The sequence below is a fragment of the Podarcis tiliguerta genome (genome assembly GCF_965153285.1).
Source record: "Podarcis tiliguerta genome assembly, chromosome: 16".
NCBI classification, from domain to species: Eukaryota; Metazoa; Chordata; class Lepidosauria; order Squamata; family Lacertidae; genus Podarcis; species Podarcis tiliguerta.
This window is the reverse complement of record NC_139549.1, coordinates 19,566,755-19,592,802: the sequence shown is the minus strand read 5'-3', so window position 1 is coordinate 19,592,802 and position 26,048 is coordinate 19,566,755. Positions and strand designations below refer to the sequence as shown.

The 26,048-nt window shown below is 46.8% G+C and overlaps 1 protein-coding gene across 1 annotated transcript; it reads right to left on the bottom strand.

The window, feature by feature from the left end:
* Window positions 1-1,018: 1,018 nt before the first annotated feature.
* Window positions 1,019-24,364, bottom strand: VSIG10 (V-set and immunoglobulin domain containing 10). Its single transcript, XM_083417468.1, has 9 exons — window positions 24,182-24,364; window positions 20,818-21,102; window positions 15,173-15,478; window positions 10,425-10,697; window positions 10,008-10,301; window positions 8,488-8,598; window positions 7,829-7,841; window positions 5,579-5,712; window positions 1,019-2,780 (listed from the first exon to the last, which is right to left on the bottom strand). Exons 1-9 carry the CDS (start codon window positions 24,255-24,257, stop codon window positions 2,710-2,712), a joined length of 1,563 nt encoding a protein of 520 aa, XP_083273594.1. The 5' UTR covers window positions 24,258-24,364; the 3' UTR covers window positions 1,019-2,709.
* Window positions 24,365-26,048: the final 1,684 nt, after the last annotated feature.

The window sequence follows — 26,048 nt, the reverse complement described above, 5'->3', positions numbered from 1 at the left end:
AGTAAATTAAGAATTAGACGCTTCAAAACGCAAAAAGGGCATCACTGAGGCCCTTATCACTAGAAATTTTGTGGGGTTTTGCCGTCACCTTATGCAGATCCAGAAGAAAAGTCACATGACAACTGGCTGAGGGCTTAATGGCGGAGCTCAAGGTGGTGCAGGTGTCCCTGCTCCTTCAAATCCCCCCCACAACCCTGTGAGGCATGTTAGGCTGAGAGGCAGTGACTGGCCCAAGATCACCCAGGGAGTCCTAGTCTACTATTCTAACTGCTACACCACAAAATGATATGAAGGAAGCCACATTCAATCAGGCACTCAAGAAAGCCATTTTGGGGTCCCTACACACTGGTTTTGTGTATGGTGTTCAACATATCATTGAGGCAGTAATGATGCATTAAAGGTTGATTGAGCCGGGATATTGTTGGGGGGGGGGTTGTTGTTGGAGGGTTGTGGCTGTTGGTTTTTTCTATCTTCCTTTTAGATTTTGCTGTGATTTATGTGGAAATTACCGGTAATCAGTTTGTTTTTGGATTTTTAAAATGTTTAATTTATTGTGTATGACTACTTTTGTCCTGAAGTAGTTATGTATTATTCCCATGTTGTAAGCTGCTTTGAGCATGGTTTGAACTGTGCAAATCAGCATACAAATTAAATTATGCATGTATGGTACAGGACTTGTCCACATATCATTCAGCTTCATGAGTTCTTCTGCTATGCTTCCTCACATGTTCCCAAAATCTTGCTGCCTGGAGGGGCACTTTTACACTATAGTGCCACAAAATGGGGATACAGAAAAACCCAGAGTGGGAAAAGTTACAGCTGGAAGTTGCAGAGTCTGCATTGATTGCAAAGCAAATATGACTATCCCAGAACTTTTGCAGGGGCAGATAACACCAATGTTTACGTTCTTATGTCATTAGATAGCAAACCAGGAATAAACTGCCCTGGCTATCCAAAATCTGGGAACAGATATCCATACCTCCCTTATTTAAGTTAAAAAATATACAAACACATCGGATGCAAAATACACATTTTTATTCCATAAGCAAAAGATCACCTCCACAGTTAGGTTCTCCAGAAGAAAAATCTGTGTTTCTACAACTCTTTGGAATTGAGTTTGAGACCAGCTGTTGCCTCCAGGTAACAATCCTTTCTTAAGCGAGCAGCTTACCAAAACCCACAGCCCAAGCCAGCCTGTGGCACACACAAACACACAAGTAACTGGATGGGCTAGAAAATTGATTTTGGAAGGGGGCACAGTCTACTCAAACAGGCCCCACCAAAATGAGTGTGAGCTGATCTGTACTCCTAGATGGCTCCCATTTGCTTCAGTTGTGCTCACTCAGGAAACCATCCTGGAGGTCTGCAGCTACCATGAACTGGTGACATCATTGGGGGTTTTTAACCCATCTGCAGAATGGGCTTATGCAGCAATAGGGCACAACATTTATTTCATATTAACTACATTCAGTGTTTTATTGGATAAGGCCTCCACTGGCATAACCCAGATTCACGACACCCCCAAATTTTGTCTGAAAGACATAAATAAGATCTAGTGTTTTTAGACCAGGGCATCTAATGCTTTATGATCGTAGGATTCTACAAAGGAGATCTGAGAAGCCTACAAACTTCATTCTTTCTCCATAGGCCTTGCTTTATTGTATCACAGCTCACAGCAGCCTGGTACCTTTTCAGGTTTACATTGCCCCTAAACTTGAAATTCATTTACTGCTGAAAACCCCACACAGGAGGCAGCCTTATGCAGAATCATCCCTAAACAGACCAGCAGTGGCTCTCCAGGATTTAGACTCTCTTAGCTACATGGAGATGCTGTTTGCGATTGAGCCAGGGGCCTGCTGCATGCTCTTCCACTGAGCTACAGCTCTTTCTCTAAAAGACACAGGAAAACAGTCACTTGTCCATCGAGCTCAGTATTGCCTACACTGACTGGCAGCTCTCCAGACAGGGAGTCTTATTCCAGTCCCAACTGGAGATGCCAGGGACTGAACCAGGGACCTCCTGCATGCAAGGCAGATCCTCTAGTCCCTGAGCTACAAGCCCTTCCCAAAAGAGAATCCCAGAACAGAAGGAGTTAAGAGGGGTACATTCAGCTTGCTTAAGGCCACAGAGGAAGCATCGTTGTGCCAGCTGCCTCCACTTTGCTGTAAATACGCAAGCCAATGAATCACAGAATTGTAGAGCTCAAAGGGACCTCAAGGCTCATCTATTCCAACCCCCTGCCCATAGTCATGGACAAGGATCAGAAGAACCCAATTCATTTTCATGCCAAGCTGGGCAAACGGAACTGGGTTCAAGACAACCCCCTCCCTCCAGCCCTTCAAGGTGCCCTGGAGGATCTCTTGCCCAGCGAAGCTCCTTCCTAACACAGCCTGGATCTTTCCATCTTGCTCCTAAGGAAGGAAACCGCCCTGCTCCTGCACATTTCCTGTATCGCTGCCATGAAGTTTCAAGCTCAGTCTTTTTTTTCTGTAAAGGACGAGAGAGGAAGGAAGAAAGAGCAGGCAGGAGAATTATGAAAAATGTGGAAGGGCATGATCAAGACGGGATGAAGAAGGCCTCTGAGAATGATCTGGCTGCCAAGTGAACTCCTTCCTTCTCCCCGGGCCAGGATCAGAGCAGAGTTACATTGTGGTGAAGAAGCTTTGGTTCCTAGCACACACGGAAAGGCAACGATGAAGAGAGCTCCCTCTACATTTTGGACCTGGTTTCTCTGTTGGTGTCCTCAAGAGAACTTTCACTAGGCACGTCTGCCTGGGGGCCTGAAACAAAGAACAAGGGAGTGAAACTTACACCAGCACATCTCCTTCAGCTCTTGCCCCAAGCTTCCTGTTTTAATGGCTGGGTTCTTTTCATAGGATCAGTTTGCTGCATGCTGGCTTTTTAAAAAAAAAATAAGTAAATTTAATTTAGATTCCATAAAGTAAACCAAAACACCATGAAAGAAATAATCACCCCATTACAACAAGTTGAAAGCAGCACAAACATTATCGTTAGACTTACTGTACTACAAAAATTACAAAAAATGCCCATTTCCCCCCAAAAACCTATTAGGTTATATCAGTGGTTTTCAACTAGTGTGCCGTGGCACCCTGGGCTGCCTTGAATGATTGTCATGGGTGCCATGGGCAACACTGGCCTCTGGCCCTCTTTCCTTCCCTCCCTCCTCTGATGCCCTCTCACATCTCTGCCTCCCAAAGGCTTGCACAGCTGTTTGTTGCAGCAGCCCTGGCTACAAGCTCCATAGGTGAATGGTGCCTCTGGGGCTGGCCAGGGGGTGCTGGTTGCCAGGAGCTGAGGCAGCGTCAGAGTTAGCAAACAAGCGGGTGAGGGAGCCCAGCCAGCCAGTCCACCAGCCCTTATTGTTGGGAATGGACAGACAAGTGGGAGGCCAGGCAGGAACTGTTCTGGACTTCCTTGTGATTGCTGTGTGCGAGGCCTGCCTGGGAGCTGAGTACCCGGTGCTGAAAGAGCCTTTCCACCACATTGGCCTGGCAGCACCTACTGTTGCCACTGCTGCCTCCCAAGGTAAGGTGCTGGCCTCATGTTCACCTTTGGCCAATCTCCATTGGACCATTAAGGCTGGGGGCATCCTCTTCCCAGACCCCTGTGGGGCAGTGTGAGGAGGCGCCTCTCTTTGGGGCAGGGGGAGGAAGCTCGGAGACCAGGGGTGGCAGCAAGAGCCGCCCGGAGGACTGCCAAGGAGAGGGGAGGGGAGAGAAGGCTCAGGGAACACTCCACAAGGGAAGGTGTTCTGAAAAGGGTGAGAGGCTGCCAGCTCTGCAGGCAAGGGGTGACATAACAGGGGTGTCACAGAAAGAATGCAGTTTGTCAAGGAAGCCGTGGGCTCAAAAAGGTTGAATATCTCTGGGTTATATGTATTCTTTTATAATTAAGTTAACTTTATTATTATTATTTTTTAAATTATTAATTTTATTAGTATTCACCACACAACAACAATGAAAAATAACAATACACAAAACACAAAAACAAGCATACAAAAAAATACAAATATTACAAATTAATAATATAAACACTAAAAAGAAAAACAAACATTGACTTCCACCAATCCCACAGCACCTCCTTTACCTCTCATTGTGTATTCCAGTTTTCCTTATCATCTCTATCTCTATCTCTATCCTTAACTTAATCTTTGTTACTATAGACTCCCCCCCCCCAAAACCATTTACGTACAGTAGGAGATAAACTTTTCTCCCTCCAATTTTTAGCTATCATGCTCTTTGCAACCGCAATAAGGTTGATTGCTATTTCTCAATCCTTTTCCAGAGTCACGCCATCGCTGTAAGTTTTACTGCATGTTTTAATTATGATCCGGAATACTACTAGAGGCCGCGATGGCAAAAACAGCACATAGCGGCCCACTAAAGGCATGACTCAGGCTGTGAAGGTTCACAGTTACCTCAGCAGGTCTACCACCCTCGTAACTGTGAACCATGGATCTGAAGATATTGTTAATAAACAGAGGCTTTTGGTTACAGATTTCTGAGAGCTTCAAGGAACTGCACTGAAATTCTCAACCCATCATGCACTGGGGTGACCGTGCCTCCCTTGTAATGCTATTCTGGGGGTGGTTAACTATTCCTAAATATATAGGAAGGCTTTCTCTCATACCCTCCAACATTTCTCATAGGGACGTCCTATCCCATAATGATAAATTTACTATTTATACCCCACACATTTTTACTGGGTTGCCCTAGCCACTCTGGGCAGCTTTCAACATATATATATAAGGTAAAGGGACCCCTGACCAATAGGTCCAGTCGTGGCCAACTCTGGGGTTGCGGCGCTCATCTCGCTTTACTGGCCGAGGGAGCCGGCGTACAGCTTCCAGGTCATGTGGCCAGCATGACTAAGCTGCTTCTGGCGAACCAGAGCAGCACACGGAAATGCCGTTTACCTTCCCGCCAGAGCAGTACCTATTTATCTACTTGCACTTTTGGCGTGCTTTCAAACTGCTAGGTTGGCAGGAGCAGGGACCGAGCAATGGGAGCTCACCCCGTCACGGGGAATCGAACCACAACCTTCTGATTGGCAAGCCCTAGGCTCTGTGGTTTAACCCACAGTGCCACCTGCGTCCCCAACATATATATAAATATATTTTAAAAATTAAACATTTTTTTTTTAAAAAAAACCCCTCACTATACAGGATTGCCTTCAGATGGCTCAGGGATAGGATAACTCTGCACCCTCCAACATTTCTCCAATGAAAATAGGGGTGTCCTGAGGAAAATTGGGACATTCTGGGATCAAATCAGAAGCCGGGACGGCTTCTCTAAATCAGGGACGTCCCTGGAAAATAGGACACTTGGAGAATCTGTTCTCTCTAGCAAATTTTTTATGTTCTCCCCTCTGATATGTCAGGTAGCAGATACAATAGGTGCTGCCCTGTAACAAGGCTGAGGGGTTGTCTGTCTTGCCTGCCCTTTTCTCCTGTAGCTTCAGATGAGGGGCTAGGAAAGAGCCAGTAATGGTTGTCAATCGCTATAAAATTCTGTAATGGTCTGCTAATAAAGAAATTAAGAAAAGGTTCACAGCTTACTTTGGTGAGGCGTGGCTGACCCTCCATTAGCCAGGGCAACCCCCTGATCTGAAGCGGGCTCCCCGGCTGCTTCCGTCAGTGGATCCTCTTCTTCCGAATCCATCAGGACAAGGATATCACTTGCATCTCGATTCCTACGGCGGTCAGAAGTTAAGAGAACGGTCAGCGGGACTTTCCCTGCCTTCCTCCTCCTCCTCTTCATCAGGCAAGGGATTTTATGCCGTCTGCCCTCTCAACTGCATCTGCGAACAGCTCCCAGGGTTTACCCCTCGCAGCAGAAGGAAATGGACTGGGGTCGGTGGCAGACTTTGGGGTTTCAGATTTCAACGGTTCCCTGTGCAATGCCAAAACTCGGCACCCCTGCCTCTCACCCTCCATTCTGTGTTGTAGCTGCGGTGGCCCCTATGCTACCCAGAGGCTCTGCACCCAGTGCGACCAAACCAGTTGCACTCCCCTAAAACCGCTTCTGCTGGGGTTGTTGTGCAGCTATATTGCAACTTGGGGGGGGGGGTTTCTTGGTAGAGGTTCCCCCCCCCATCAGCACAGATGCCTCTGTTGAATAGAGTGGTACCTCGGGTTACATACGCTTCAGGTTACAGACTCCGCTAATCCAGAAATAGTACCTTGGGTTAAGAATTTTGCTTCAGGAATAGAACAGAAATCGTGCTCCGGCGGCGCGGCAGCAGCGGGAGGCCCCATTAGCTAAAGTGGTGCTTCAGGTTAAGAACAGTTTCAGGTTAAGAACGGACCTCCGGAACAAATTACTTAATCCGAGGTACCACTGTAATGAATTTCACCAGGTAGACCGGACCACTGAAAAAAGTCCATGTGTTACCATTGCAAGGATTCTGGCTAGCACAATGGAAATTTCTCCACTTCACCAAGTCTCATCTGAATCTGTTCTGGGAGAGGGTTGGGAGAACCCCCACACGATTCAATGGGTAGACCTGGCCACCAAAAAATACCCCAGGCAAGTCAGCTGCCCATTTGTCCATCCAGCTCCACATTTGTGACTCCAACTAGCAGCAGCTCAAGCAGTGAAAGGTCCTTGCCACAGCCTGCTACCCAGCACTGGTGAACCTCAGACCCTGGGGCTGAATGCAGCCCCCCAGGCCTCTCAGTGTGGCCCTTGGGACGTTCCCCAGGCACATCCCTGGCTCACAGCTTCAAGGGCTTCTGCCTGGCTTGAACGTGGGCTTGATCTCCCATAATGCCTCTTGCTTGCTGGATGGAGGATAGAGAGGTAGTTTGGGATGCAGATACAGCGGTACCTCAGAAGTCGAACGGAATCCGTTCCGGAAGTCCATTCGACTTCCAAAACATTCGGAAACCAAAGCGCGGCTTCTGATTGGCTGCAGGAAACTCCTGCAGCCAATCAGAAGCCCCGTCAGACATTCGGGTTCCAAAGAACATTCACAAACTGGAACACTCACTTCAGGGTTTGCAGCATTCAGGAGCCAAAACGTACGAGTACCAAGGCGTTCAGGAGCCAAGGTACGACTGTACTAGCTTACTATACAGAGGCAAAATGTATGTTTCCTGTTCCGTCCACTTTTGACCCTTGCCCCTCCCAAAAGGGGTTTGTGGCCCCTGGAAAGTTGCCCAACGAGGTTCCCCATCCCTGGTGCAGACAGTGCATGGCCGGATGTGCCAACCGACTGGGCAGCTTCACATAAGGTAAAGGGTAAGGGGACCCCTGACCATTAGGTCCAGTCATGACCGACTCTGGGGTTGCGGTGCTCATTTCGCTTTACTGGCCGAGGGAGCCGGCGTACAGCTTCCGGGTCATGTGGCCAGCATGACTAAGCCGCTTCTGGCGAACCAGAGCAGCGCACAGAAACGCCGTTTACCTTCCCGCCGGAGCGGTACCTATTTATCTACTTGCACTTTGACGTGCTTTCAAACTGCTAGGTTGGCAGGAGCAGGGACCGAACAACAGGAGCTCACCCCGTCATGGGGATTCGAACCGCCGACCTTCTGATCGGCAAGTCCTAGGCTCTGTGGTTTAACCCACAGCGCCACCCGTGTCCCGCAGCTTCACATACTCTGCCCAATTTGCCTCTGACCGTGCCCACCGCTGGTATGCAGCCCCTAGGTGATTGCCGAGAAGGGAGTGTGGCCCTCTGGCTGTGAAAAAATAGTTCCCCACCACTGTTCTAATTAAGAGAAGCCAGGGATTCAATTTGGGATTTTCTGCATACAAAACAAGCGATGCTGGTTACGGACTTGCCCACTGAAGGAGACACTCACCTGAGCATGTTGGCTGGAAAAGTGAGAGAGAGAGAGAGAGAGAGAGAGAGAGAGAGAGAGAGAGAGAGGAGACAGTTTGAGATCAATGGGTAAACATGCACTTGCTCAGAATGTACAACATGCATCTGATGTGATGTCAAAGGGCATAGAGTTTGTGTTTCGCTACATTAAACTTGTGGTGTTTCTACAATTCTGGCCCAGTCCGAGAGAACCCAAATCACAGGAGATTACGGTGGCTTTTGTTAAAGCCCTTTCTTGTATGTGCACATGTGTGCTGAAAGCCACCGACTGGGTATCATATAAAATTAAATAGAGAGCCCAGATTTTGGTACTGGAATGAAGAGATTCATTGCACAGATTTCAATCCTGCCTTAAGTGGAGTTTCATAAACTGGGGTGCCATCACTGAAAAGACCACGTCTTTGACTGCTCTCCACTTCACCACTAAAAGGTGCCTGCATACCGTTCAAATAACCTTGTAGCAAGTTTTAGACCGGGAGGGGGGGCATCTGTGACCCTCCAGATGTTGTTGAGCTACAATTTCCATCAGCCCCTGCCAGCATGGCCAATGGTCAGAGATGATGGGAGTTGTAATTTTCATAGTTTTTATTTTTATTTTTTTGTCGCCTGGAAGGGTTATTAGAGCTAGCGGTTTCTTACCTTTTGGGCACCAACGGGGTCCAGCGTATAAGAGGACTCCAGAGAGGACTAGAACGGCCAGCAGCAAAAGGACCACAATTGCAGCCACTATGCCTGCGATGTTCACTGGCTCTGTGGCGGGAGGAGTGGTTTGGCGGGGTGGGAAGAAAAGCGGTGAAATAGCAGTTCTGGCCTATTTAACGTCTTCATTTAAAATAAACAACTCACTGTCAATTAAATGTCTCAGGGCATAGCAACCCAATGGCAAATACCACAAGAGTGTAAGAATTTTTTTAAAAAAATTATAAAACTCTGGAGAAATAAACAGGCAGTAATTATTATTATTTTATTTTAATCTTGTTTTTAAGTTGTATTCATTCAACTTGTTTTTATTATTGCTTGTTAGCCACCCTGAACCCGGCCTTGGCTGGGGAGGGCGGGGTATAAATAAAATTTATTATTATTATTAATACCAATATAATCAATCAATCCTTGTCAATAATAATAATAATTGAAAAGGAGCAGCACAAAGCAGCTTCCAAAATGCTGCTCCTTTCAGCCTCTGATTTCAACCTCATGGACCAATGAGGCAGAGTTTATTTACCCAAATGGGGCAGAGTTTATTCTCCCCTGAGGTATGTTTTTTTTTCTCTCCTGGGGCAACTGAGCCAGATGAACAGGGTATAAATAATAACATTATTATTATTTATTATTAATGTCTCCCTTTATCTTATCCCTTTCCAACATTCAGTAGTACCACATTGCCTTTCCCCAGAACTCATATTACTTCTCAGGTTCTACACTCTTTTAAGAAACAAAAACCGCCAAGGAGACTTCTTAAGAAGTGACCTGCTGGATTAGGCCCAAGGCTGACCTAGTGCACCACCCTGTTCTCACAATGGCCACCCCACAAACAGGACCTGAGAGAAATAACATTCTCCCCCACTTGTGTCTCCCGGCAGCTGGTATCCAGGGGCAAACTGCCTGCCTCCGACCGTGGAGGCAGAACATGGCCACTGGCAGCCTTCTCCATTATGAATGTGCCTAATAATCTTTTAAAAACTATCCAAGTTGGAGGCCACCATTCTACATTGCGGGAGCAAATACCCCGTTTAACTATGTGCTGTGTTTCTTTCGTCTGCCCTGGAAGTTGAGCTTCCCTGGACAGCCCACAGTTCTAGTATTATGGGTTGTTGTGGAGGCACTGCCTTGTTTTCAGTTCAGGGTTTCCCAAACTTGGGTCTCCAGCTGCTTTTGGACTACAGCTCCCATCATCCCTGGCCATTGGTCTTGCTAGCTAGGGATGATGGGAGTTGTAGTCCAGAAACACCTGGAGATCCAGGTTTGGGAAACACTGTTGTAGTTGATTCTTCGTAAGACACTCTGTGCTCCTTCTGGGCCGAAGCGCAGGGTACAAATGCTCTAAAAGAAAGAATGAATAAATAAAGCATTTCCCACCCACCCCTTTACTGGCGCAACCTTCACCCCGCCTCGTTCCTTAGCATACCAGCCGACTGCCATTTTAAAGGTTATCTGCTTACCGATCACGGTGAGGTAAACATACGCCTCCTTCAGCCCCAGGGGGTTCTCAACCTTGCAAATGTACAAACCGCTGTCTGCGCCGTGAGAACAGTTCTGGATGACCAGAGTGGAGATGTTGCCCTTTTGGCTGACCAGAAACCTCCCGCCGGAACGGATCTCCGTCTGGGTCCGGGAGACGTTGCGCAGCCAGGAAATATTGGCAGGGGGGTTTCCGGAGCTGGCCTGACACGTCATCCTGGTGGCTCCCCCTACGAAGCAGCTCCTCATGGGGTCGGACACAAGCGAAGGGGCCTCTAAACCAGAGGAAACACAAGGCGGGGGGTGGGGAGAGTGATTGAAACAGGCGTGTCGAGAAAGCAAGGAAGACAAACACAGGGTTGGCTTTAAAATAGGGTTTTATCAGTCTGTTGACTCACCCAGCTTCACGGTGCAGGCCTGGCTGGTCTGCTGCAATAGGTGGATCCCGCGGCACACAAACTCCTTCCCAGAGAGCAGAGGCGAGCCGTTCAAAGCGGCCACATTGGTGTCCGCAATGCCCGTCACGTTACTGTCCCGGCTCAGGTTCCCCAGATTGGTCCACTGAAGTGTGGGGTGCGGGTAACCCCCGGTCCAGCTGCAAAGGAGCTGCACCCCTCCAGAGCCTTCCGCGGAGGTTTGAGCCCAGCACCGAGGCAGTGATGGCGGAGGATCTGAGGAAGGCATAGAAATTCACAAGATTAACAGGTGGAGGTGTTCTGCAATCTTTAAAACCTTACAGGCCGCAGCTCAGCAGTACAGCATCTGCTTTGCAGAGCAGCTTTAATCCCCGGTGGCATCTCCAGGTAGGGCTTGGGGGGGCGGGGAGACTCCCTGCCTGAAACCCTGGAGAGCTGCTGCCAGTCAGTGTAGGCAATATTGAGCCGGATGGGTCATTGGAAGGCAGCTAAACAGAACATGTGAATCTGTGTCAGATCCATAGCACACTGTGTGGATTTTTAATTTTAAAAAAACACACACGATGCAATGGTTTAATATATTTTTTACAATTGGTGTCCCCCCCCCCTTCCATTTTTTCTGCACTGCTGTTTCTGCAACCTGCCTCAGAATTTTGACATGAAATCAGAACATGCACTCAGCTGAAATCCCAAGATATGCAGTGGAAATCCAGCATGAAAACACAGCTGTCCGAAGCATAGGATGTGATTTAACCTCGAGCCACCCAAAAGGTCTGGATGTCTGCAAAAGTTCAGGATTGTTTTTCTAAATTCTTGCGACCCATTAAAAAAATGTTATTATCCCAGAATGACTTTCAGAGGCTTTGGACAGGTCATTTGAGAAATAAGGCAGACGATAGAATGAAAGAGCTGAATCTGAGCTGCCTCCTCCCTGGCCTTAGCCCCAGAACTTGTTTTTCAACACGAAAGCTCCACAGGCAAAACAAATAAGATTCCTGTGTGCATTATTGTAATAAGGGATGGGCAGGGCGGGCTCTCTAGGTGAAGCTGGGTAAAGGGCAGAGCCAAGGAGACCAAACATTCACCTTCTCTTCCGCAAAAATACAGTCGTACCTTGGTTCTCGAACAGAGTCTGTCCGACTCCCAGAACTGTTCAAAAACCAAGACGTGGAGCATCCTGCAGCTAATCGGAAGCCGTGGAAGCTGTGCCAGATGTTCGGCTTCCAGAAATCGTTCAAAAACCGGAACACTCACTTCCGGTTTTTGATCATCCAGGAGCCGAAACATACGAGTTCCAAGATACAGCTATATATAAGCCTGAGAGGATTTTTTATTTTGGGGCCATTCTGCATGTACAAAACAATCTAGTGTTCACATACGAAGGTCTCCTGTCCATATCATTCCCCGTTCTCCCAAGCCTAATTTTCATCAGTGTGTCCCTTGAAACAGAGGTTAGGAACCTACAGCCCACAGGCTTGATTAGGCCCGCTAGGCCTTCCCATTTGGCCCAGCAGGATGTTTGGGCCAAGCCATGTCCAACTGCCCTACAGGTTATATATGTTTTTTGGAGCAGGGCAGGTAAAGACATGGCTGGCCATGGGGAACTGAGGTGTTCAGGCCTGAAGCAGGCATGAGCAATCCACACCCCACCAATTTCACGTGGCCCTCAGCAAGCGAAAAGTTCAGACTGTTGTAATTGAAGCAAGACCACCTCCATCTTTGTTGTAGCTGAAGCAAGACTAACGCATCTTGTTGCAGGCTGGCACCATCATCATGTACAGTGGTACCTCGGGTTACAGACGCTTCAGGTTACAGACTCCGCTAACCCAGAAACAGTACCTCGGGTTAAGAACTTTGCTTCAGGATGAGAACAGAAATCATGCAGCAGCGGAACGGCAGCAGCGGAAGGCCCCATTAGCTAAAGTGGTACCTCAGGTTAAGAACAGTTTCAGGTTAAGAACAGACCTCCAGAATGAATTAAGTTCTTAACCCGAGGTACCACTGTATTCTCCTTGTATTCGTGCTAAAACCATGCAAGCTTGAGGGACAGAGCAAGTGCAAACCACAAGGGGAGTGTGTAAAGGAAAATTTTAAGGGCATGACCTTTAAAACAGGGGTGTAAACAGGAAAAATGCCTAGCTGGCTGAAATGTGGAAACATCAGCCTTTGCGGTTAAGACTCTTATCACTGGGTGTCTTGCAGGTCTAATCTATACGACTATCAAAACTGTGCGTAAACAAAGATCTGGGTTCTGTCTCCGGTCGCTTCCCTGATCGCTTGCAGTAACCTTTCGTGCAAGAAATAAAATTTTGCTTTTAGAGAATCCTTGGGCGTCACTCAACGTTGTTGGTGATTAAGGCACTTGGTTGCAACAGACTTTAGGTGGGGTTTTTCCCACATCAAGCTCTCCAGCAAGAGCAATCTGTCCCTTTGCTGGCACTGGGTGGGGAGCAAAGGTGAGAGAGAAAAGGGGGTGTTGGGAAGAGAGAGAATGAGAGAGGAGGGGTGTCAAGAAGATAGAGAGAGAGGGAGAGAGAAGAGGGTGTTGGGGAGAGAGATGGAAAGAGAGAGAAGCAGAAGCCCACCCTCTTTTCACTCTGCTTTCATCCACCCTATGCTTTTGTTTCATAACAGAGTTCCCTCAAGGGCTGCATTCCCTCAGGAGTCTCAAAATACCCTTCCAAGGCCTAAGCAGTTTAGGATCAGGATATATGAGAAAACGCCATCTTTGACGCTGAACGACAGCCCATGGAGATCATCACTGGGGGGCCCACAGCAGCCTCCTTGCCTTCAGAGGTTAGGTGGGTAGTGTGGTGGTTAAACTGAAGGCCTGGGGGGTGCATATGAAGCTGCCCTCAGCTTACTTGGCGAGCTCAGTGGTCTAGTATCTGCTTTCCTTCCTGGCACAGAGGAAGCTGCCTGATGCCGAGACCGTTGCTTCATCTAAGCTCAGTACCATCGACACCAGCATACAACAAAAACCATAACAACAGTAATAACACAATTTGACAATTCAGATTTGGATACACTGATATACCTATGACTACACCTTTTAAAACAATATTTTCCCACCTCTCTCTCCACCCTCTACTTCCTACTACTATCCGCCTTATTGCTTAAATATTCATTCCAGATTTCTTCATACAGTGGTACCTCAGGCTAAGTACTTAATTCGTTCCGGAGGTCCGTTCTTAACCTGAAACTGTTCTTAACCTGAAGCACCACTTTAGCTAATGGGGCCTCCCGCTGTCGCTGCACCACTGGAGCACGATTTCTGTTCTCATCCTGAAGCAAAGTTCTTAACCTGAAGCACTATTTCTGGGTTTGCGGAGTCTGTAACCTGAAGCGTATGTAACCTGAGGTACCACTGTATTTATCCATTCTTATTTTGCGTCAACATGCAATTCGTTCGTATGTAGCTAATCAGGCAGGGCCTCTCTCCGAGCCCTACCTGGAGAGGAACGCAAGACCTTCTGCATGCAAAGCAGATGTCCTGCCATTGAATCACTTCTCCTGTCCTAGGAGACTTTCCTATTGTCCGTACAGACTGGCAGCAGCCCTCCAGGGTTCCAAGAAAGGGCAATTCCCAGCTAGGGGTGGGTGATATATTAATATAGCCTCCGAAACTGGTTTGCATTCAATATCGTAATATCAGTTTCATAGTTTTTGACCTGGCAATATATCGCAAACAGGGGTTTTTTGAGCAGGAACTCAGGGAAAACTGAGTTCCCTAACCTTTTAAAAATCAAATAATTATTTTTTGTCCAGGGGGTGGGGTGGAAGCTGGAATGGATATACACCCAATGCCTGAGCCAAAAATCCACCCAATGCAGTGGTGCCTCGCAAGACGAAAAGAATCCGTTCCGCGAGTCTTTTCGTCTTGCGGTTTTTTTGTCTTGCGAAGCAAGCCCATTAGCGGATTAGCGCTATTAGCGCTATTAGCAGTTTAAGGGCTATTAACGGCTATTAAAGGCTTAAGGGATTAGCGGATTAGTTGCTAAAAGGCTATTAGCAGCTTAGCGCTTTAGAAAAAGGGGTTGGGGAGCGAAAAAAACCCTCAAAAATAGCAAGACATTTTCGTCTTGCGAAGCAAGCCCATAGAGAAATTCGTCTTGCGAAGCGCCTCTGAAAACGGAAAACCCTTTCGTCTTGCGGGTTTTCCGTCTTGCGAGGCATTCGTCTTGCGGGGCACCACTGTATCTGTAATCAATAAAGTTGTAGCCATTTCGAACCCAGATCATTTTCTGCTTCAATTTATTCATCACATATTACATTTAGCCACTGCCGGCGGGGCAGGGAGCACTGTGACTGGGCCTGCAACAAATAAGCTTATTTTGTTTTGAGTTTCCCCAATTTTTTCCAAAAAAAAGCATTGATCACAAATCATGGTGTGGGTGGGTGTGCGCTGTGCAAAAAATCACAATGGGGGGGAACCATCAAGCCAGCCCATGCCTCTACATAGCTCCATCTTTATTTCAGACATTGTGATATATCAGAATATCACAATGTTTAGCTGGTGATGTATCACGATGCTGAAAACCAGATACTGCCCGGCCCTACTGTTTGCCTCTACATAGTTCCATCCTTATTTCAGACATCGTGATATATTGATGTATCACAATGTTTAGCTGGGCCATCATGTTCTATGGGATGCAGGCCACCGTACTGAATGCTTTTAAGGCAAAACTCTGCAACGACCCTATGCAAGTGTTTCCTATTAGTATACGTACAGTAGATCAGGAGTTCGCGGGTGACGGTCTGCTGCCGGTGGCTGAGCAAGTTAGTTGCCGAGCACGAGTAATTTCCTTGCAAGCTGGGCGACAAGTTGTAGAGGGTAAAGTAGCTCAGGGAGCTGTTGACTTCCGTGAAGGGCTCCTGCCCGGAGCCAGACTGGGAGAAATCCCATTTGGTCGCAGAGGTTGGGCGGGAGTCGCTGGTGCAGGAGAAGTTGAGGGTCCCATGTCTCTGGGCATAGAGGGTGCCGTTTGGTAGCGCCGTGGCAGGACCGATGTTGACATTCACCTTGGTGGGGCCACCTGGAAAGCAGGCGGGAGAGACAGGTACTTTTAAAAAAAGAAAAAGGATATACAGTGGAAGTCAAATGGAATCCGTTCCGAAAGTCTGTTTGACTTCCAAAATGTTCAGAAACCAAGGTGCAGCTTCCAATTGGCTGCAGGAAGCTTGTGCAGCCAATCAGAAGCCGTGCTGGATATTCGGGTTCCAAAGAACGTTCACAAACCAGAACACTCGCTTCCAGGTTTGCAGCGTTCAGGAGCCAAAACATTTGGCCCACAAGGTGTTTGGGATCGAAGGTACGACTATACTTTTAAAAGCTGTTTAACTATCTCATATTGCTTCCAACAAATCACCAAATTGTTGGTGAGGTAGTGGGAACAAAGGGGGCAGCTTCCTATTTCTGGTGGGAATGCAAGGTGCTTTATTCTGGAATGAACTTTATCAAGGGATACCTACAGCTGCCAATAAGTATCCTTTCAGGGGATTATCTCTCAAGTTCATATTACCATTTGCAAATAAATTTTGTAAAACTGAGCCAGATGCTCCAGGGCTTTTCTGAGAAACCTTGGATGTTTGACCTTGGCTGTAAAGGGCACTGTCCGTGGTCCTGAACCCAGACCTTGCTCTCCCTCCACTGGGCTACAAATGCAAACAACTGAATTAATCATAGAATCATAGAATTGGAAAGGACCCCGCGTGTCATCTTGTCCAACCCCCTGCAATGCGGGAATATTTTGCCCAATGCGGGACTCGAACCCACAACTCAGGCAGTGGAGGTAGAGCATAGCCACTGTGGCCAGCAGCCATTGATAGCCTTCCCATCCATGATTTAATCCTTTAAAGCTTAGTATTGGCTGCACCGCCTGGGAGCAGCTGTCAGAAGTCTTTCCCCAGCCCTACCAGCAGATGCCAGTGACCAAGCAGATACTCTTGCACTCTGCTTTCCCTAAAAATAAAGCAGGATTCTAGTCCTCATGGCTCCAATTAGGATTAAACAGGAGCATAGGGGGCTGCCTTACAGAGAGTCAACCCACTGGTCCGTCAACCTCAGAACTGGCTGTGCTGGCATCCCAAGCAGCTGTTCCACCACTGATCTCCCCCAGTGAGTTTTGCTGCTGAGAGGCGGGGAGGAGGGGTTTGCCCCACATGCGGGCTAGAGACAAAGGAATATAGGAAGCAGCTGTCTCCCAACTCCTGCTCCTTTTAGCTGGAAATATGTGGGGTGGAGCTAGCCGACCAAACTGGAAGAGTCCGCGACTAGAAGGAGGAGGAGTATCAGGAAGAGTGGAATAAATTTAATGATTATCTAGTTAAATTTGTTAAGTTAAATTAACTAAAAATAGCTTGCAGATACTTAATTGGCTTAGGATTTTATTTATGTTAAGTGATGAATTAATATGTTTAATTCCATAAGGTGAAGATTTAAGGATGTTAATGTTTAAGTTAAATTTCATAAGGATTGGGATTTGGAAAACCGTTAAAAGGGCATGCAATGAAATTCAACCAAGGGGAAATGAGGAAGTCACTTAACAAAGTTAATAAGTGTAATTTTCAATAAGGCTATGATTTATGTTTGTTATGTTTGTTTGTTTATAATATTGTGAAAACTAAAAAAAATTGGGGGGGGAGGAAATATGTGGGGTGGGTAGAGGGTCAACACACACAAACACCCCACATGCAAAACAGCCACTCTGCCTTAAAAGGGGATGCCAGCGTCCATCTGCAAAGATTCCTGAAGGTTCAGCAATTTCCATTTTTGCTGCAGTGGTTCATCAGGGCCTTTGGAAACAAGGCAAGCAGCCCTCTCCCTGTCCCTCCCTGCGTGGCAGATATCTGGACTTCAGTCCAGCTTGCACTGACACGCTTCCCCTTGCTGGCCCCCAGCCTCAAGGTCGCAGCCTTTCGGAGCTGTAACGTCCTGCAACGAAAAAGGTGCCGCCTTCTGTTCAGCTCGCTCATGCTTCACGATGACCAACAAAGCACACCTCAAAAGCAAACAGGGTGCTGTGCAAGGAACGAAGCCAGGAAGTAAGGAGGCAGTGAACCAGTTAGTAAGAAAATACCAGAGCTCCCACGAGGGGGGTGGCAGCTAGGGGAACTTTGCTGAGGAAGGATGAGGAGGAGAGGTCATTGTGAAGTTGTAATGGGTATCTGTTCTGCAAGGGCTGGGTACCAGACCTTTCTGGAGCAATCTAGTCACCTCCTGGGCAAAAGAGGCTGCTGGCCATTGGAATCATAATAGTAATACCGTGGTACTTCGGGTTAAGTACTGAATTCGTTCCGGAGGTCTGTTCTTAACCTGAAACTGTTCTTAACCTGAAGCACCACTTTAGCTAATGGGGCCTCCTGCTGCTGCCATGCCACCAGAGCACGATTTCTGTTCTCATCCTGAAGCAAAGTTCTTAACCCGAGGTACTATTTCTGGGTTAGTGGAGTCTGTAACCTGAAGCGTATGTAACCTGAAGCATATGTAACCCAAGGTACCACTGTAGTAATAATTATTATTAAAGTTGTTGTTGTTGTTTGCATCCTGCACATCTGACTGGGTTGCCCCAACCATTCTGGGTGGTTTCCATTGTGTATGCAGTCATACCTCGTGTTGCGTTTACTTCAGGTTGAGCATTTTCAGGTTGCATCCTGCGGTGACCCGGAAGTACTGGAAAGGATTACTTCCCGGTTTCCCCACTCGCACATGTGCAGATGCTCAAAATGACATCACACGCATGCGCAGAAGCAGCGAATCGCGGTACGCGCAGACGCGGATTGCGTTTTGCTCAGGTTGCGAACAGGGCTCCAGAACAGATCCCGTTTGCAACCAGAGGTACCACTGTACAAACATAATCTGATAAAAACAAATCAACTGACCTATCTTCCTATATTACTACAAAGACCATTTGGTCAACCAAGAAAGCTGCTTGAAGTATGCAAGAAGAGCCTGTGGGACCAGACCAATGGTCCATCTAGCAACCTCTTCTCATGGTGCCCCCCCCAGTGGCGTAGCGTGGGGGGTGCAGGGGGGCCGGCCGCACCGGGCGCAACATCTGGGGGTTAGGGTTAGGGGGCGCAAATCCACGGGTTAGGGGGCGCAAATCCACAGGTTAGGGGTGCAAATTACTTGCCTTGCCCCGCGTGCTGACAACCCACGCTACGCCACTGCCCCCCCCCGAATGCCCGTAGGAAACCCTCAAGCAGGACCCAAGCACAAGAGCCCTCTCCCCTTCCTAGGGGTGAGAAACTGTGTTGGCCAGCAGGTAATGGCTTTCCCCACCTGCCTTGCCCTACCCTTCAACCCCAGGAGCCTTCAAAAAGGAGCTGTTTCCAGAGGGAGAACCCTGAGGGAAGAGAGACTCGTGTTTGCCATCAGGGGGTGGTTGGTTTCATTTGGGCTGCCCCACCTCCAGCCTGAGGAGCATTCAGAAGGGAGTTGCTGCCACAGGCATCCTGTGTATTTTAATGAATGGAGTGAAAGTTTATGAGTCATGAGTGTGTGGCGAGTGTGTGTATGAACTTAACAGTGCTTAGTTCATTCTTTACTTGCTAATTTACTAATGTTGTTAATATCATTTTATAGATTATAAATGCTGTATTGATTTGTTAATCATATACAGTGGTACCTCAAGTTACAAACTCCTCAGGTTACAAACGCTTCAGGTTACAAACTCTGCTAGCCTGGAAGAGTTACCTCGAGTTGAGAAATTTGCCCCAGGATGAGAATGGAAATCGTGTGCCCCATTAGCAAAAGTACGCCTTTAGTTAAGAACAGTTTCAGGTTAAGAATGGAACTCCGGAACAAATTAAGTTCGTAATTAGAGGTACCACTGTAATATGACTTTAATTGTGATGTTTAGCTTAGTTTTTTTAGTCACTTTGTTAACTGTTTTGCTGATGATTTGTTAATTATTCTATTCAATTTATGCTGTCGTTGTGATGTCCTGTTATGTTCCATCTTGTTATTGTTATTTATTGTTTGTAAGCCACTTTCATTCATTTGAATGAAAAGAGGCATAGAAATGTAATCAATCAATCAGCGCTGCCTGAAGAAATGTAGCCTTAGTAAGTCAACACAGCGGCCTCCTGATTTTGTTGTGCTACAACACCCCAATCTAACGCAACCAAGTTGGGAATTATGGGAGTTGTAATCCAAAAACAAATGGAGAACACCATGCTACCCCTGAGCTGGCTGAAGAGCAAGAAACGCCAAGCAAATTGGAAAACAGATTTAAAATTCACGACATGTTGTACGCTGAAAGAAAATTATATGAAAATGATGTACAGGTGGTATTTGACTCATACGGGTGGCGCTGTGGGTTAAACCACAGAGCCTAGGGGTTGCCAATTGGAAGGTCAGCAGTTTGAATCCTCACGACGGGGTGAGCTCCCATTGTTCGGTCCCAGCTCCTGCCCACCTAGCAGTTCGAAAGCACATCAAAGTGCAAGTAGATAAATAGGTACCACTCCAGCAGGAAGGTAAATGGCGTTTCCGTGCGCTGCTCTGGTTCACCAGAAGCTGCTTAGTCATGCTGGCCACATGACCCAGAAGCTGTCTGTGGACAAACGCCGGCTCCCTCGGCCTATAGAGGAAGATGAGCGCGCAACCCCAGAGTTGTCTGTGACTGGACCTAACGGTCAGGGGTACCTTTACCTTTAAGTTAGCAAAAACGTATAGAACAAACACAAATATCTGCTAGAAATGTAAAGAAAAGAAGGTACCTTTTACAATATGTGGTGGTCGTGCGAGGTAATAAAAACTTTCTGGGAGATGATATATCATGAAATGAAAAAAATGTTTAAAATAATGTTTGTTAAAAAACCTGAAGCCTTTTATCAGGAATTATAGGTACTGAGATACCAAAGGATCAGAAAAGTACATTTATGTATGCGACAATGTATGCTATTAGCCCAGAGACTGAAAGAAGAAACAGTCCCGACCAGGGAAGAATGGCACACCAAGTTGATGGACTATGCCAAAATGGCAAAACTAACTGGCAAGCTCAGGAACCAAGAAGACAAGAACTTTAAAAAAGAATGGGGAAATTTATAATTTATTTAGGAGACCACTGTAAGCAGATGAAAACATTAGCAGGGTTTTAATCTCACTTGTAAGGTAACGAAAACTATGGATAACTCAGATGGATAAAAAAATGTGAATAACGGATTGATATGCAGTTGTAAATGTTGATATTAGGACTCATGGAAGGAATGGGGGGAGGTCTTGAGATTCAGAGCAATCTCTTTACAGTATATGGATTTGCAATTGATTTTGTTGTACATTTACTTTTTACTTTTTTTTAATCAAATAAAAATTATTATAAAATAATAAAGAGTAAAGGCCAAGCAAAGAAGGAAGACAGCAACTTACTGGCAACGAGCAACTGAATCCTGTGTCTGTGGTCTGTCTCATTCAGGACCTCTCTGCAGGTATAGTTGCCTTCGTCCTGCAGCCGCAAGCCTGAGATGTGGAAGGAGCTGTTCCTCACCAGGGAGAAGCGAGCGTCGGAAGGGAGGCTGCCGTCCGACGAGAAGAGGATAGGGATCTTTCCCGGGTCCCCGTGAAACCATTCCACCTTGACCGCTCGCGGAGACACGTTCCGACACACGAGGGTGACGTTTCCTTCCACCTCCCCAATCACCACCTCCTCCGTCCCTGTGGGTGGCCAAAGGGGAAAGAAAAATCACTGCATTCCTTCATGCAAAGCAGTGGCGTATTTATTTCCTACATTTGTATGCCACTGTTTCCTCTGAGGAGCTCAAGCAGCAGGAAAAGGTAGAAACCAGCTCTACCATCTTGCAAGACAGGGATAGCTGTAACACCAGAAGGGAGGGGAGACTGTGACCCTCCCCAGAGATTTGTAGGGCTCCAGCTCACATCATCCCTGACCATTGGCCATGCTGGCTGAGGCTGAGGAGGGATGGAGTCCAGCGGTGTCTTTATACCTGTCAGTATACCTGAAGGAGTGTCTCCACCTCCATCGTTCAGCCCGGACACTGAGGTCCAGCTCCGAGGGCCTTCTGGTGGTTCCCTCACTGCGAGAAGTGAAGTTACAGGGAACCAGGCAGAGGGCCTTCTCGGTGGTGGCGCCCGCCCTGTGGAACACCCTCCTGTCAGATGTCAAGGAAATAAACAACTATCTGACTTTGAGAAGACATCTGAAGGCAGCCCTGTTTAGGAAAGTTTTTAATGTTTGATGTTTTATTGTATTTTTAATATTTTGTTGGAAGTCACCCAGAGTGGCGGGGTATAAATAAATTATTATTATTATTATTATTATTATTATTATTATTATTATTATTATTGAATTATAACTTGAAGAACTTGTGCTTGAGCTGGCTTCATCCTCCTCCCTCCCCTTCCTTTTTTCCTTGTGCGCCATGTTTCTTTTTTATTTTCTTGAAGATCCTGAGTTTGAGAACAAGGACCATCTTGGAACTGTTTTTTGTAAGTCACACGGGGAGTTGTTTCCTCTACTCTAAAGGGTGGGGAGTAAATGCTCTAAATAAACAAACAAGCAAAGGTGTTGAGGGCAAACAACAAAGGAGACACAGATTGTAGACTTCTTGGCCAGTGTGAGGAACAGGATACAGGCCAAAATGGTTCCTGGGTCTTCTCCATCAAAACACTTCTTATGGGTGGAGAAGGTTTCCACTGAAACGTGACTTTGCATTCGCCCATTCCTTTCCTAAGCACAATCATCTCAGGGCACTCGTTTATCGTGCTGTTCGATTTCTGTCTGGCACTGTCTTTCAACACAGCAGACCCATTACTGTTCCTTGGACTGCTGCCCTACGACTGCCAAACCATCATTTCACATTTATAAAGCGTCCACCCTGCTGCCTACGTGGATTCAAAGGCTGCGGCGGACCAGGCGGACGATGACTCATCTCCAAAGTAATGTTAAGCAGGTCCAAAACGCAGCAGCCAGATTGCTGGCTGGGGTTCCTTTGAGATCTCACATAACCCCTGTTTTAAAGCAGGTTGCCCGTTCATTCCCAGGCCCAATTCAAGGTGCACATGTTAGTGCCTAAAGCCCTACACGACTCAGGCCCCAAATACCTGAAAGACCACCCCGTTCCCTACAAACCCGCTCGGTGTTAAGATCAGCAGAGGGGGCCGCTTGGTAGTTCGACCGCCCTCAAAATCTTGGAGTGGGTTGGTGCCGAAATGAGGGCCTTCTCGGTGGTGTCCCCTGAGTTGTGGAACTCCTTCCCCACAGAGATGCATCTGGAACCTTCATTATGCAGCTGTCAGAAGATGCTGGAGATGCAACCTTTTACTCCTGGCCTTTGACACTAGAGAAGTACATTTGGGGAACCCACCTTATTTCTGCGATTGTAAAGGTGCTTTTAAACTGTTGTTCATATTGTGTTTTAATGCGCAATAGGGCTTCACCCCCTATCCTACCCCGTGCACCCCCTAAATCTGATCTGGATTTCTCTCCAACCACTGCTGTTTATTAATATTGTATTTTAAAAAAACAACAGCAGCAGCAGCCCCAAAGTTAAAAACAACAGACCAAGAACAATTCCAACAGATTCCAATTAACAGGAGCCAGTTATTGCCAGTGTTTTGACGGTCAATCAATGCGGGGTGCCATGGGCAGAAATTTGGCCTTACTGCAGAGATCTGGGTCAGTTTGTTGGTTATAACTTTGGATTTTAATTTTAATTTTTACCTACCGCATTTTCCTTTTTACTGTAAACTACCTTGATCATCATTTGGCAGAAATGGAGAATATAGATATTAAACTCTCTCACTCTCTCTCTCACACACACACAGAGGCTACTAGAGATAAGATAAAATTTGTTCAGTTATTTATCTTCATTTTTGGCAGGCAATGTGGTTAGGAAAAAACAGCACAATCCCAAGTCTACTCAGAGGCAGAAGTCCTGATGAATCCAATGGCAAGTACTTTTAAGTACAGGACTGTATATGTTCTTACATACTTGGTGGCTGCAATGAACTAAAGAAGGTGGAATCTAGGAGTGGGGAGTATGACTGAGATAGATGATGATGATGATTATACAAAAGCAATTACTTTGTTTATGGATAGTTCCTACAGTCCAGCGTTGAGCATTAGGTGAATTTGTACCACTGTTTGTTTGTTTTATTTACAAATCATTGTTTTTAACTGACTGCATGCCACCTGGGCAATCATCAGTAAACACAACAATATCAAATTATGTATCGTATGATTGGATATCACGCTTGGAACGCTTCAGAAGGAAGCGGGGTTTATTATATAGTTATAAGTAACTATAAAGTCGTTCCAGATCGTTGGCAGGGACAGAACAGAGCTTGTGCCCTATTGCCAGAAAGACTGCCATAATAAATGTTGTTGTTTCTTTTTCCTCTTAGCTTCTGTCACAATTGCAAATTGGGGGGAAGATGAGGGAAGTTTTCTTTCTTTTTTAAAAGTAAAGGGCCACTGCTCTTAAATCTGCTACCAGCTGAAGTGCGAGGAGGGGCGATGTCAATTGTTTTAATGCTGTATTTAACATTTTTGCAATCAGCGCCCTGGGACATTAGGCTACTAATAGGGGGGAACCTACTTATCCCCCGCACCCCACTAGTAACTTCGGAAGTAGGGAAGGTGTCTCGGGCTGTTTGTTTGAGGCACCTCTCGCATTCCCCGGGCGCGCCCAACAAACGCGCAAAACAAGCCCCGCGGCGGGACACGGATCGCCCCGTCCCCACGTGCGCCCAAGCCTGGACCTCGCATACCGACCTGCAGCGATGCCTCGACCCAAGCAGAGGAGCAACGAGAAGGAGAAGAGGAGTCTGGCGGCCAATCCACACGCCATGGCAGCCTCGGCTGCAGCAGCCGAAGCGACCCGGCGGTGCCCCGGAGGCTGCGATGGGGAGGGACGGAGAAGGGAGGCGGGGGAGACCTTCGGCGGCTTCCCCGCCCCGTCGTGGGCGGATCCGGGCCTTGACCCCCTTTGCTAAAGGCTGCGATGCTCGGCTCCATTTCTCCGCCTAGCGTCGGCTCTGTGGAAGGACGGAGCTACTGGGGAACTCCGATGTGCGCTTCATCTGACGCTTTTATGTCGTGAACCCCCTTCGATCTTCGGGTGAAGGGCGACATACAAATTTACTAGATCCCAGCATCGTAGAGCTGGAAGGGACCCAAGGGTCATCTAGTCCAACCCCGTGCAATTTATTAGATGAAAAAATAAATCATAAATATACACACGCAGGGGGCGGGGGCAACTCGAATCAGTGCCGGATTAAACCCCGTGGAGGCCCCTAGGCAGTCGAAATCGGGGGTGGGGGGGAGGCTCGCAAATGATCTCCTAATACGTTTTTGGTTTTACCAACCAACAATTTTAATAAACCAATTTCAAGATCAATATTATTTTAATCCGTTGTCACAATTTTAATAAACCAATTTCAAGATCAAGTCAATATTATTTTAATCCGTTGTCACGGGGCCCCCAAAAGTCATGGGGCCCAAGGCCAGTGTTTATTCTGCCCATTTGGTAATCTGGCACAGACTTGATTAAAATATTGGAGTGCCCGGGTAAGCCCCGCTGTGCATAATTGATCAGAATATTTATATTTCATAAAATTTATGCACCTCTTAATTGGAAAAAAACAACCTCAAAACTATTTACAAAAGATAAAACAGTACAATCAAGAAACACTCACAAGCCTACTTTTAAAACATAGAAAAGTGAAAATACTAAAAGGGATTAAAATTACCTCAGCTCTGTAAGCATCTGGGTAGGCTTGTCTAAACAGGAATGTTTTTTAGCAGGCGTCAAAAAGAGCTGCAGCGAAGGCGCCTGGCTGATCTCAATAGGCAGGGAGTTCCAAAGTGTAAGGACTGCCACACCAAACAATTGAGTTCTTACAAATACGGAAGGGGTACTACAGTATGTGGCACCTGTAGCAGGGCCAATTCTGCAGATCAAAGTGGCCAAGTGGGCATATGTAGATTAAGGCAATTTCGTAGGTACACTGGTCCCAAGTTTTTAAGGGCTTTTTATGCTAAGAGTAACAACCTGAGCTTGGCTTGGTAGCAGATTGTGAACCGGCACAGACCTCTGATCTCACTCCTGGCAGCTATCGTGCTGCAGCCGTCTGCACTGACGCTTATTCTGGTAATCATTACAACAGCAAATAGGTTTTAAGTAAATAAGTAAATTTTAAGTAAATAAAATACCTTGATAATTTTTTACAAAAGGTAGGTCAAAATTCAAGTGCATATAAGAGAGAAAGAGAAGTGGAGGGGTGATGGTTCATCTAAGAATGATTCTGCCAAGAGAGTTCGTGGCTGCCTTGTAAGAGGGGTGAATCTGTCGATTTCAGTTTCTTTCAGCATTGCAGGGGGTTGGACTAGATGACCCTTGGTGTCCCTTCCTACTCCACAATTCCTAGGATTCACATTTTTCCAGTCTTCAGTTCTCTTCATTCCGACATCATTTTGTGACTTTTTTTAAAAAAATGTCCCTATGAAAATTCATCACTGTGTGAATGCAAATTTCCCCTAAATTGCACAGTTTTGTTTGCAGTTTTGCCTAATAGCCACATGATTGCAAAGCAACTTCCCCAAGTATAATGCAATTGTGTGTGTTTTCACTAATAGATGT

Excerpts from the sequence above, each read along its gene's own strand:
- VSIG10 (XM_083417468.1), bottom strand. The coding sequence starts at position 24,257 with ATGGCGTGTGGATTGGCCGCCAGACTCCTCTTCTCCTTCTCGTTGCTC. Across the intron at positions 21,103-24,181 it reads GGGTCGAGGCATCGCTGCAG|GGACGGAGGAGGTGGTGATT; the intron begins GTCGGTATGCGA and ends GGCCACCCACAG. Across the intron at positions 15,479-20,817 it reads GATTCAGTTGCTCGTTGCCA|GTGGCCCCACCAAGGTGAAT; the intron begins GTAAGTTGCTGT and ends CCTGCTTTCCAG.